Genomic DNA, 13,349 nt, shown 5'->3' on the forward strand with positions numbered 1-13,349 from the left:
ATAAGGTGGGTGCTGAACATATTACCCCTTGTCCAAAGTCAGCATTAAGCCAGCAGCCACCAAGTGTTATCAGCTTGTAGCTGTTTACAGGCTTATATAAAATGAGATCACAGCCCATGCAGCCATAGATTGTGACACCCAGGAACAGCTCAGAGAAGCTTTCTGCATTTACAGGGACAGTGCAAAAGTTTGACTACAGCCTGTGCAAAGCACAGAACTTCTGCTTCCAGACACAGCTCTCTGCTTTTTTTTCCTAAGGTTACCAAACCTTGAGCATATGTGATATTCAGTGATACACTCTTCAGCAACAAATTACTTTACAAACATACACTCTATTTCTTTGTGACGTCCTGAGAATCACCATCACAGGTAATTCTGTAACAAGGAAATTCTCAGAGAAAATGCTGGTCTCTGTTCCAAGATCCTTCATTTTCTAATTCTCCAGTTACCTTGGCTCATCTTGCCCTTCAATATAGATCTGCCAGAATTTGACAAAACCATCATGGCTTGCTGTGGCCAACACAGTTCCATCTGGAGAAAGTGCTCCCTCACTCAGGTACTACATAGAGGGGAGGGGAAAAAAAGAGACATGGAAGTCATTTTATAGCTTTTTTTATTTCACAGGAAGAAAGAGTACTCTCTTCAAACAGGAATTTGACTAACAGTCTGATAGTACAGGAGGTCAGAGTAATTTCTGACTGAAGTACAGCCCAGGTTGTCAAACAGGCCCTTGGAAATACAGGTGAGTTTTTTCAAGAGCCATTTTCAAAGCAAATGACTACACATTCACCTTGGCTCTTTAAGCAAAGGTTATTTACCCACAGTGTGTGTACATAGCCAGCAGCTTGTGGGTGATGATATGGACAAGTAAAAACCTGGGGTTTTTTTACAGCCCACTGTCCTAAGAACTGCAGCTCCTGAGACACTATAACCCCAAAGAAAACCTACACGATCTGTAGCAATCACCTATGTGACGGCAGTAAAAAAAACAAAATAGGTTTATACCGTGCTGTGGCCTTTCACTACTATGAAGCCTTCTTTGATGCTAGGGACTTCCACTGGCCAGGAGCTGTGGTTTGTTCGGATAATGTCCAAATCCCACACCTCTGCCTGGAAAACAAACATGTAGGCACACAGGTTTATATCTACAACTACTGGTCTGATGCAGTAGAGAATTTCTTATATCCTTATTGTATATCCTGACATACCAGCCCAATGGCCAGCATGTGACATAAACCTTCCCATTTCCACCCAACATGGCCATTAGATGCTTTTCTGGCACCCAGCCGTACAAAAGTATGCAGAACTGCTCTTGGCAGTTGTAGTTGCTGCTCACCAAGCCCCCTCCCCTGGGTACTGGCTCAGCCTGAACAGACAAGTGATGCCTCTGGCCCTCCACACTATTTCTAGTGATCCTCGCTATTTGATGACGAGCAGAAGTTACCACTTTCCATCCTCCTGAGGCCCAGAAAAGGATCAGTATGACCTCTCCTCAGAAGAGAGGAATCACACATCTCATATTACAGGAGGATCCCCAACATAGACTAGACAGGAGCCTTTACAACTCTAACCGTATCAGCTCTTTCCTTCATTAGATTCTCCCTCTCTAATGATAACAAGGGACAACGTTTCAAAAGTAGGGTTTCCTTACCCTGTCCTCATGTAACAACGCCAACGTTTGACTTCCCTCTTCACCACTCTCCTCATTATCATCTGGGATAAAAGGGCACCAGATGATTCTTCGAGAGGTGTTCAATGGGGTATTGTCAGGTCTCTTGATGTTAACCAAGATCTCTTCTCTGATCACCATGGTTAAGAAATGTAACATTCTGGCTGTGTTACTAATGCTCAGCAATAACCTATTCAGGCTTGGTCCTCTGTTAAATACTATTAAACCTCAAGATTTTCTGAATCACTGTGATTCAAAAAGAAAACAGGTAAAAGGATTCTGCTAAGAAAGCACACAAGCTAGCGTTTCTTCACTAGCAGAAGAGATTAAGCTTACAAAAGTTAATAGATTCTCAGAATTTTCTCTTGCAGGCTGCAGGCAGGGACAGGATAAGCATGAGAGGGGCACACAGCCACATTTGAATGTGCAATCCACGTGACTGCTGATGGACAGACTAAATTATTTCAGCTAGCATTGCAACGCTACCACGGAAGGACAGAAAGCTACCATGTTGCCTCAGACTGAGTGCTCTAGTCCACCCCTACAAATCAGATCTTAAACAACTACAACCACCTTTGCTCCAGTTGCTTTTGAAATGATGGTATACAATTAAAATGAAGATGCCACAACCTAAGACGACATATCCCACAGACTAATGTGCTTCCCAAAAGCACTAAGCAGTCACTCCCAGCAACTAAAAGGAAAAGATTTAGGGCAGTAAGTCAAACACTGGAATTAAATTTCAGGACTACCAAAAGAAGGATGACAGGTTTGGAAGGAAGATAGCGAGCGGGAAGGATGTATTACATCTTCCTCCCCAGAAAAGTAATGGAGGAAAAGAGCTAGAACTAGACAACCATGAGTAGAAAACTCCGTCACATGGTCGAGGTGACACTGTCCATGTGTAAGGCCAGCTAGTACAGACTGACACTTCTCACTGACTACTTTTGCCTGAACCAGAAGAAGCACTGAGGCGTCACTGCTAGAATTTAAAGTTACATGCAATTTCAAGTAATAATTGTGCTGAATACAGGCACAGGTTGACTGATTTGATACTCTGGAAGGGGTAGAACTATCGACCTTCCCCCTGCAAGCTGCTGTTCTAGAAAGGCTACAAAATAAGTTGCAATGTTGAGGTTGCATTCACATCAAGCCACTACACAAAGACTGATATGAAGCATATTTTGACAAGATACTGGATTTTTTCTTTATCCATGGCCAGGCGCCAGACAAAAAGGTTGCCAGCTTCATCCAGGCATGCCAGCTGGTTGGAGTTGAGATGAGCAAAAGCCAGGTCTGCCACACCGCCTGTGAATCCCTTCAGCAAGGTCCGCTCAGCAGTACTGACGCTCAACACTCGCACCATAGCGGAGCCATTACTGGCAGCTGCAGGAAAGACAGAGGGAGAAGTCACCATTTATCTGTGCAGTTTTTCCACAGGACTGCCTTTGTTTCCAGTCATCAGCTTGTCATTTCCAGTACCCGTCCTGCCATCAGCTGCGAATGGCAGCACACCGAAAACTCATATCAATAGATACTATGTTAACAAGCCCTTGCAAGACCCAGGGTACATGTACAAATATTCACTGCACTTTTCAGCTTTGGCACAGAAGATTGGAACGGCAGCATCAAGAAGGACTTTGCCTGGGGCAAGCTTAATTCCCTGTATCTTGTTTTTGAACACCGCAAATTCTAAGTTGTTCTACTTAAAAAGAAGGCAACAGAAGTTGACTTCTCATAATTCCCAGGATTATTCTCATGAAGATGCCTTCATTAAATGCAAGGTCTAAATCTTTATCCTGAGCTCACAATAAAGCTACCAAACTTCCAACAATGACCTCCAGCTATAGTGAATTAATTTTAATTGCAATTTCACTGAGAGGCAGGGAGTTCAAATGCATGTTCTACAAGGGGAATGTAAAAAGCATAAACATTCACCTGGCAAAAAGCACTGCTTTTTGGCTTGTGTGACTGAAAAGGACATGCTTTAGAGCATGCATATAGCAAGCAAAGTTTCCAGCTTCCCCGCTTCAGACAAACATAATGCAGGCAGTCTTATGGATACCATCTTGCTTCCACTTCTTAATGCCCAAGCCAGCCCTAGCAGACCACTCAGCTTTCCATAGTGTAACTCACCCAAGCTTTAATGTTTTAAAAAAGGGTGAGACACCCTAAAGCTGCCCTAAAAGAACCTCAGCTAGGAAAACACACAGAAGCAGAGTAGATTTCATAAAAGGCCAGACAAACTAACAGGTGCTAGAACTAAGAAGAAAGGGAAGAACTGATGGAGGCCCAGACACTGCGTGCTTGTATGAGAGCAGAAAGAGACATTACAGATGATCAAGTGTTCATTTGTTTCATATATGTTGTGAAACAATCTTTCCCTGTGCTGTTCTGCTTTTCTCTTCCTTCCTACTGCAAAATACACTGCATCTGCATTGCTCTTTGGCTCCTCTAAATCAAGCCTTAAACACAACTCTAAATTTATGCAAGCAAATCCATCACAAACATTTATCTGCTCAAATTACCACAGGGCTATTTCTGTGCTTAGCTACACAGAAGCTTGTCTGCTGTAGAAATATTTAATTAGAAGACTAATCTGAACATCAGCTTACTGTCCAGTGAAACCAATGCAGTCCTTCAACTTTTCCTCCATCCTCAATGCGTCCTTCTCTTTCTTTTATTTCTAACTTCAGAAAAGCTTTCTTTCTCAGTGGAAACTCTCCTACACAACCAACTCTTCTCTCCCCCATAGCTCCAACTTCACTTACATTCCCACTACAACACCAGCCTGATGCGGATATTGCAAGATGTGTTTCAATTATTGCCCCTTGTCCAAAGACAGCATTAAGCCAGCAGCCACCAAGCGTTATCAGCTTGTAGCTGATAGAATACAAATCACATGCAAGACAAGAAGGTATCTCACCTCTAATGGCATAAGCCAGGTAAGAGTTTGAAACAGCTATCAGATTGCCGTAATAGTATTTCTGCTCCCAGTCATACCTAGCAACAGGCTGTATTTTCACCTGCTCGGGAGAAAAAACAAAACATGAGAAATGTCTGGAATTAACTTCTTCCTGGAACAAACTGCCAAATATACAATTTCCTCTAGGGAAGATCTGTAATGCTTGATAGGAAACTGTTAGAAGCAGCAGTTGGTAAGAAGAATTGCACATTGAATGCCAAGTAGCAGAGCCCTGAACATTCAGAGTTCTGGAGGCTGAGGAATATTTCCTTGCATTGCAAGAAGGAATGCAACTCACTGAATCTGTCATGTTGCAGGACAACATTTGACCCTGCAACTGCAGCAAAGCAGTCTTTATCTCTTTATTAGCACTGTGTCTGTTTTCCCAGTTCTTGGAAACTTCTTTGAAATATAGAAAACATTTGCTGCATGGGCACTTGCTTTTTAGTTTTAATACTGCTTTCCAGGAAAGTGAGAATCCTGGTCTTATTTGATAAGCATTACCTCTGTGAGCAAAGAATACAGAAATTATGGCAGTGATCCTCCCTTTCATTTTTATCTTCAGTATTATCTATGAAAACCAACGATAACATGGCACAGTATTCATTTACTATCTCTGCAGTCCCTTAATTCACTGCACATTAAGAAACAAATTATATAATATGGAAAAGGGCCGAGAGGATCAAGACCAGAGTTCTCTCTCCTATTACTAGCATTTGGTCTGAGCATGTCTTGGTACTCTGCCACAGCACTAGTTCGAATCTCAGCATCTTGGTTCTTCTGCAGCTCTGATCTGTTGGGTAGAGCCCTCAGCAGGACTGAGACTAGCAAACTATCAAAAGCAACTCTCCCTCCATAGTGAAGACCTTTCAGTGAAGAAACATTCAGCAGAAAAAGCTTGTTTGTGAAGGAAGGCCACCTTCCCAGGAACCTACAACTTAGATCATGGACTTATTCCCAAAAATTGGAGGATAAGTTGGCCAGACTCTGCAATAACAGTAACAATCAGCTACAAGATACCGCTCCAATTTCCCCCCATCTTGTTAAGCTTTTTGACAAACTGCTACCTCATTAAAAGCTCCTATAACACAAGAAAGGAGATAATAATTTTTGTTTAAAATAGTCAAGCACGAGCTGATGTGACAAAAAAAAAAAAAAAGAGACAGAACTATGCTTTCTCTTGCTCCTTACCTTGTTACTCCCTCTGGCCTTACTAGTGATGCTGGAATCACTGCTGGCCACTATCTCCACATCTTTTGCCGATATCACCACGCAAGTGGAGCTGTCATCACCAGAAAGGCAGCTTTTAAGAAAAACAAAGGGAAAAAAAAAAAATCAGACAGGATTCACAGGAAGAGAACAGAGGTCAGATATTTGTTATTCATAATTTTAACAGCACTGCAGGAGTATCTGAGCATCTATGAGGTTTGAGCTGAACAAATGAAAACAGAAACTACTTTCAGTTAAGTGTCCCTTCCTCACATGTTACAGGTTTGACAGCACCAAACAGCTGGTTTGTTCAGCTTAAGAACCTCCAGCCTATTTGACTTGAGCACAGACGTACATTTGGTTAAAGTAGCCTTGATTACTATCCAACATTGGAAGTGCAAAGAGACCAAAGCCAACCAGCTGAACCTCATCAACAACAGTGCATGCTGCTCACGGTTCTCACAGCATCCTCTCTCAAAACTATGACCAGAGAACCCGAACAAAAGCTATTTACACAAGCTCTAATGTTAAGAGTCAGCACATGAAGCCAAGCATTACGCTAAATAGACTGATGTGAATTTGTAGTTGTGGATTTACATTATTACTCCCGTGACAAATGCAAAGCATTCTATATGCATACGTTCTCTTGCATATAAGCAGTAAAAACATATGTACTGTCCAAAACACTCCGATGTACAGGTACAACTCAGCAAGGAGTTAGGTAGAAATCTAGCTCAGAATCATTTGTCCTGTTTTAAGTTATGTGGAGACAAATACTTTGGCAAGTGCAAGGTCTACCATACTGCAAACTGGTATAAGTTACCCCTCACATAACTTGGGTCCCTGAAGGAGTCCAGATGGAGGTCTACATGAGAACACTAAGTTTCACCCAGAGCCCTGCTAATTTACCTCCATCCTGACTTGCAATGTCCATCACACACCCAGTCATGTTCCCCTTCTCTCTAAACAACTCTAATATTCTTCAGTTCCTGAGGAGCAAGGATGGCAGGCTCCATGCATCAGCCTCACAAAAGCTACAAAACCTCTGACCAACAGCATGGACTCACAACTGCCACCTAAACTCAATGTAAAACTCATTGTCAGATTCCCAGCATGCTTGTTCAGGCTCAGCAGAACTAATTTTTAAACAGTTTTCTATTTACTCTCAGCCTTTTTTCGACAAAACTTACATGACTTGCTTCTCCTGCAGGGCTCCCAAAGAAATGCTGCGATGCACTGGCTTAGCCAAAGAAGGTCCATCTCCGGCCACGATGGGATCAGGCACCAGGAGTCCATTCAGGTCTCCGTTATAGGAATTTGATGGTCTCTGGTTCTCATTCACTGAACCTAGGGAAAAGCATGACCAACTGTGCCCAATATCCATTTAAAAGAAATAGCAATATGTAAAACACGCTACCTTCAGAAGTTTTCTGTCAGGTTCTACTGGTCTATCAGATAGAATATGATTAATTGGTTGGGAAAAGTTTTCTTTTCCAAAAAGGATGTGTAAGAGACCTCCTGTGTAAGAAACTTACCTCCACACAAACGAGTGAAGCCATAGCTCTTTTCTTAAACAAGCAATCCCAGCAGACCAGAAAAAACACCAAAGAACAGGTACAAGGAACTTACCAGGTTCAAGGAGCAAATAGTCCTGGATCAGAAAGACTAATCTGGTAGCTCAGATTTACTGAATCAAGTGCCAGACCAAAGGGTTCTTGAAGGGTCATTTCCAACCCTCATGCCTGCGGAGAGATCTCTGAAGTCCAGCAATACAGTGGTTAGCTGCAACATTTGGGGTTGGGTGGAAGTAATACATTTGTTACTTTCCAAAAACGGCTTCTAACTGAGACCTGACCTCAAAGTCCAGGTGTTTGAGTAACTGAGCTATGAAACTGTGCAGCTGTGCCTACGGGATTCCCATACTTTTCCCTTGGTCGACTAATCACACAGAAGTTTCCAGCACCCAAGTTTTGCTTAATGCAACCAACTGTTCAGAGCTTCAGCTGTGCTTTGAAGAGTGCATTTGCCCTGACTTCATATATTTGGCCTAACACAAGTTGCCTGGTGGCCTCCATGCCCTCTGAAGACTTTTAGAAGGGGACAGATATAACAGGGGGTGAAGGAGACTCTTCTATTTCACTAGCAAGGTAAATAGTTGACGATCCCCATTGGAGAGCAAGCCCACTCCATCTGCACTTACACATCAGTACACTGAAGTCAAAGCCTCCTGCCTCAGCAAAATCCTCACTTGAAATTTTCACTGATTTTGAAAACTGAAATTTCGTATACTGTTGCCAGGTAACAACTGCTGCTGAGCTCTTGCAAAATGGCTGCTCACAGGACCAGAAGCTCCACTGGTACTGGCACACATAACAAACCTAAACGTAACTGTGGGTGAGAGGCATGTCCTTTGAAAGTAAGGCAAGCTTTCAGTTACCAAATAGGCTAACATATCAGGATGAGTGCTTCTGCCTACAGAAGTAAATGCAAATATTATTCATTTGCCAGAAGAATATTTAAAGCTTGCCTGTTTATGAACAGAGTAATTAAATTGGCAACTACGGTATAGACACAAAAGCCCTGTGCAGCAACAGGGTATCCCGACGCAGAGACCATTTGGGCACTCGCCTCAGTTTACCTGCACTGCATGAAGAAAACAGCAGCAGCACTCACACAGCACAAGGAAATCGCAGGCCAGGGAATGCAATCCTGTAACCACCCAACACATTTGTGCTGTGCTTGCCGGTGCAAGATTAAGATGCACCCCTTATTCTACAGCGTATAGTGGGTGCTCAGCCAGTTGCAGCTACTTGCATCAACTGCAATTTATCCTTTGCAACCAAAAGCAGGAAGATATTCACTACAGAAAAAGCATTGAGGCTGCCAGAGAAAGACAATACATTCTTTGCTCTCTTTGCAGCAACAGGAATGCCTCACGTAAGTATCTCTGCTCTTTTATGGACAGCAGGACAGTGACATTTGCTCCACGGGAAAGGGAAGGAGGAAACACTCCCCAGAGCCTGATAGGCACAACAACAGTACACTGAAGTTCAGAAACGGGCTTAGGCCATCACTCTGTCTTAATGGGAGCCAGACTAGCACAGGTGCTGCCTGCACACAGTCCTGAAGGCATAAAAGAAGGGAAGAGGCTCAGTGTTTAGTAGGTACATGAACAAAACCAAAACGTTAACCTAGACTAGTAGATCTAGGCCTTCAATGGTTAAGAACTGCGGTTGTATTCATTACCTTTTCAAAGAGCAGGAAAGCAGGAGCAATCAGAGCTGCGATACTGAACTCTTCTTGCTCCCACCTCCCCACCCCCGCATCAGGGACTCTGTACTAAACAGCGACTTCCCTGATCAACACCACGCGGGTGGGGTGAGCCCACGTAACACCTGGTTATCAGCAGTGATTTCAGCACAGACTAAAGGATCCTGCCCACCACCCCAGCTGGGGGGTCCATGGTTTGATATGCAGCTCCCCTGTGCTGAGTACATGGCATCAAAAAAAGGCAAGGGCTACTGAAGCGATGGATGAAATTTGCCAAAACTGGGAGAAAACTGTGTCAAGAGAGATTTCAGTGGTGGATCGTGTTTTCACAATCACCAAACCCAGTAGAGCTAATAAAGTATTGTGACAGTTGTAAACTCTAAAGAGTGGGGAATGTTTCTTGTCACCTGCCTGGACAGCACCCAGAATAACATAATGCTGCTCATAGCTAAGTGCACCTAGTAATGCAAAACTTTCTTCGTGGCAATAACCTTGGAAAGCAGCTACACTAGTCTCTGCTGGCTACTAAAATCTGTAAGTGAAACCCAGGGTATAAAAGAAACTAGAACTAGAGAGGGCCTTGACCACAGCAGCTTTATGCCAGACAAGACTACCCCTACACATGCAATTCATGAGGCTGCTTCTGTTCCCTTTCAAAAGCCTTGAAGGATCCCCCAGTTTCCCTTTCCTCTGACATCCTAAGAGGACTTTCAGAGCCTTTCACTTAACAAACATGTACTCTTGCTCTTCACTTTACTATGTCCAGTTGCTCTTCACTTTACTATGTCCAGTTCTTTCAAGTCTATTTGCTATTACTGAGGCAGTGATTTCTGCTGAGAACCGCAGGTTCCCCACTGCTTGACTTACTGTCCATTTGCTCTTTTTCCTCTCAACTCCTTCTTGCGCACTAGAGTTGACAAAGAAGGTATAAAGAGAATGAACGGGAAAGAAGAAAAATGAAAAGAAATAAGCCATACTCAGTAAATAACTCCTTTGCTTCAACCAGCAGCAAGAGAAGCTGCTTCAGGGGGAAAGTCAAGTCACCTTGAGAGAACAGAAACTACTCCAACCATTTCCCAACCACGACACATCCTTTCAGTTCAGAAATTGCTTGTGAAACAAGTGTTCCCCCTGCCCACACTGAGTTCTCCTTTCAGTCTTTCAAGTAGAGAGTGCTGCACTGTGAAGAAAAAATGTATTTTCTTCTAAAATTTATAATCTGGGAGCACCAAAGTGCTCCAAAACCAAGAGAAACTACTTCAAGTAATGAGAAGTTTTTCTATCAGTAGTAAAACTAACAAAGCTGGCTTCCTTGTAGGTTCGCTCCATCGCCCCATGTGCCTCTACACCTCTCCCCCAACAATCCTGCATTCAACCTCTCATCCTTTTGGCCAAGCAAAAGGCAGCACACGTGGCTGTGCACATTCTGCACTCTCAGGACACTTAAAAGCTATGTTATTCCTGCCTTTCCCTCAAGAGAGCATAACATGGGCATAAATTCCCAGAAACTAAGTTTTTTTTGCAAAACATTCATAGTCTCTGCCTCTTTCAGACCTTTACCTTACCAGGTTTGACTGAAACACCACGGTAGGTTCAGAAAGCTATGAGGGTGGTTGAAAGAGATGCTAGGCTACAGTGGGAGCGGGAAGATGTTTTGCACAGCTGACTCCTAAGCCTGCTGCTGTTCACCACTGATATTTTTACAGGCAGAAGGGAGTCCACTGAACTCTGAGCACAGAAGTATAATGGCTCAAAGCAAAGGCAGAAGACTCACAACTGCTTTAAGAGAGATATTTGTGATCCCATTTCATATTTGAACGAGAAGGAGAGCAAAAAGTGGAAAGGGCGAAAACGGCACTGATCGCAGGGAGGCCTGATAGCCCCTTCCACTGAACCCAGCGAGACACCTGGGAAAAACTCAAAGGATTCTTAATAAAGGAAGGAGACTTGGGTGGAGGAGGTCAGTGCTGTTCAGTTCTCAGCAGCAATACCTCTCAGACACCAAGAGCCCAGAGACCCGCAGCAGCAGCGAGCTTTGGGTCTGAACCGCTCCCGCTCTGCTCAGCCACCAGAATCCTCTCCCGTAAGCGAAAGTGCTCAAGCTAGGTCGCTGGCTCTTCTCCTTACCCGGCTGGTACACGCCTCCCCGCTGGCTCCCGGGCTCCTCGGGGAGAGAGGCAGGGGCGAGCGGGAAGCCCTCTCGCCCTGGGCGGGACGGAGCCGGCGGAGGGCGATGCCGCCGGCGCCCCGAAGGGAAACGGGGCCGCCTGACGGACGGCGGAGCCCCGGCACGCCGGCTGAGGAGGGTCCCGCAGCCCCAGCCCCCGCCCCGGCCAGGGCAGCGCGGCCGCCGGCCCTGGGCGACGGCCCCACCCCGGCCAGGCCCGCCGGCGGCGGCCTCCCGCGCCCCCTCGGTCCCGGTCCCTCACCTCCCGGCCGGTCCAGCTTGAGGATGTCCCGCAGGTGCTGGGTCGCGTCCTCAATGTCGATGCTGGAGGAGGAGGCCATGGGGCCCGGCCCGCTTCCCGCCGCCCGCACAACCGCCACCGCGCTGCCCCGGCCCGGCCCGGCCCGCCGCCCACGCTTCCGCCTCCGGTCCGGGCCCTGGTGCGCCGGGCGGAAACCGTCGCCGGGACGGAGGGTTCCGGGCGCGGCGGGGGGCGGAGCCAGCCCGGCCCCGGGGTAGGGGGGGGCGGGCGGCAGAGCCAGCCGGCGGCCCCGGCCCCCTCCCTCGGCGGGAGCTCTCCCCCGCCTACCCCCTTCCTCCTCCCCGCGGGGCCGGGTCTCCGCTGGCCCCGCCAGGGCAGCCGGGCTGGCCGCTGCCGCCAGCCCGGGCGCTGAGGGGGAGCCGGTTACCGCAGGCCTCAAGGGCCTACAGCGGCTCAGGCCCCCTCGGAGCACGTCGTCGGTGCCGCGGGTGTTAGGGCCAGTGTGATTTCCTGCTACGTGCAATAGCATGAGGGGATACCTAAAGTCTCGCTCATAAAGGGTTGAGGCAGGTGGTTTAGGGGGTGGAAATAATCCCACAGGCAGCTTTGGCCATTTCTCTACACAAGCCTCCTGACTCGGGAGGAGGCTGTTGGCGTTCAGCCTAATACTTGCGCTAAACACGGGTACAGGAAATGATAGTTAAGAGACAGCAAACGTCTTGGGCCTCAAAAGTGACCTGCAGGTGTCAAAAACACTAAGCAATACTGATTTTGATTTACCAACACCAAAACACTGGTGTTGGTCTCTTCCCAGTAAGGAGCCAGGAGTGAATGACTGTGTGGAGAAAGGCAGGAAAAAGAGCCCCCAAAAAATCTACATGACCAATTTTGGGGGAAAACGGCTTTGAACTTCTAATGGTCTAAAAGAATCTAATTGTATATAGCTTTTAAACTGACACCTACCACACTGATTGTTCCTTGAACCTGACTTTAAACCAAGCTCTCTCCTGGCTCACTGAGCTTCTTATGCAAAGGACTGCCCTGACCTCGCAGACCAGTTCCTTCTGCAGGGCAAGGTTCATAAGCCAGACCTATTCTTAGATCCTCCCTCCCCTGCCAGGCTTCATTTAGATCTGGAGCTACAACATAAGGACCCTTGCTGAGCAGTGACCATACAAAATGCCTCCTTCTACTGAAAGAGCTAATCTCTTCAAGTGATTAATCTTGAGCATGACTTTCACAGCATAGCAGCAGCGACAGGAGAACAGTCCTGCATTTCAAAGAGGGAATATATGAGAACGCTGCAATAGTGAACAGGAGGGCCCTTACACCAGCTTCCAGAAAAGCTCTGTTCCAATTCAGTGGCCAAAGCAGCCAGATTTGAGAAATGACCCAGCCTGAGCACACCCCATCCCAGGCTTTCTTGACAAGTCTCAAAAAGGCAAATGCCAAGTTCATATACTTTTTAAAAGCAAGCTCAGCGAGGCGTGCTAATCCCCTGAAAACTGAGGCCTAATAGCTTAGTGACATCTGAAGGTAAAGTGAATGTGATTCTGCTCCTGTGCCATCTCATATGCTGGATAGATTAATTTACTAAATCCCTTCACTGCTGGAATACCACCACCTCCAGGGTGGAGGACACATGACAGCCAACCACGTTGTAAAAAAACTGCACAGCAAACACACTACTTGAATTATAATGAGTGGATACTAGAAAGACAGCACAGAGCACCAGTCTGGCCAGGGCTTTAGAGCTGGACACAAACTCCAGGAGGGCAGTGCCAGACTGACATCCTGTGTGTCTGCC

At 46.0% G+C, this 13,349-nt stretch overlaps 1 protein-coding gene across 2 annotated transcripts in view; it reads right to left on the minus strand.

Annotated features, from left to right (window-relative positions):
• EDC4 (enhancer of mRNA decapping 4) overlaps positions 1-11,695 on the minus strand; it is a 38,101-nt gene extending 26,406 nt beyond the window's left edge. For both annotated transcript variants that reach the window (XM_049805425.1, XM_049805424.1), the window contains exons 1-8: positions 11,543-11,695; positions 7,034-7,190; positions 5,826-5,937; positions 4,596-4,695; positions 2,866-3,055; positions 1,652-1,799; positions 1,006-1,110; positions 450-559 (exon numbers count right to left, since the gene is read on the minus strand). In XM_049805425.1, coding sequence (XP_049661382.1) covers positions 450-559; positions 1,006-1,110; positions 1,652-1,799; positions 2,866-3,055; positions 4,596-4,695; positions 5,826-5,937; positions 7,034-7,190; positions 11,543-11,621 — 1,001 coding nt within the window. In that variant the 5' untranslated portion in view covers positions 11,622-11,695. The remainder of the gene's footprint in view (positions 1-449; positions 560-1,005; positions 1,111-1,651; positions 1,800-2,865; positions 3,056-4,595; positions 4,696-5,825; positions 5,938-7,033; positions 7,191-11,542) is intronic.
• Between the last annotated feature and the right edge of the window lie 1,654 nt (positions 11,696-13,349).

The sequence above is a fragment of the Accipiter gentilis genome, chromosome 7, assembly GCF_929443795.1.
Source record: "Accipiter gentilis chromosome 7, bAccGen1.1, whole genome shotgun sequence".
Lineage (NCBI taxonomy): Eukaryota > Metazoa > Chordata > Aves > Accipitriformes > Accipitridae > Astur > Astur gentilis.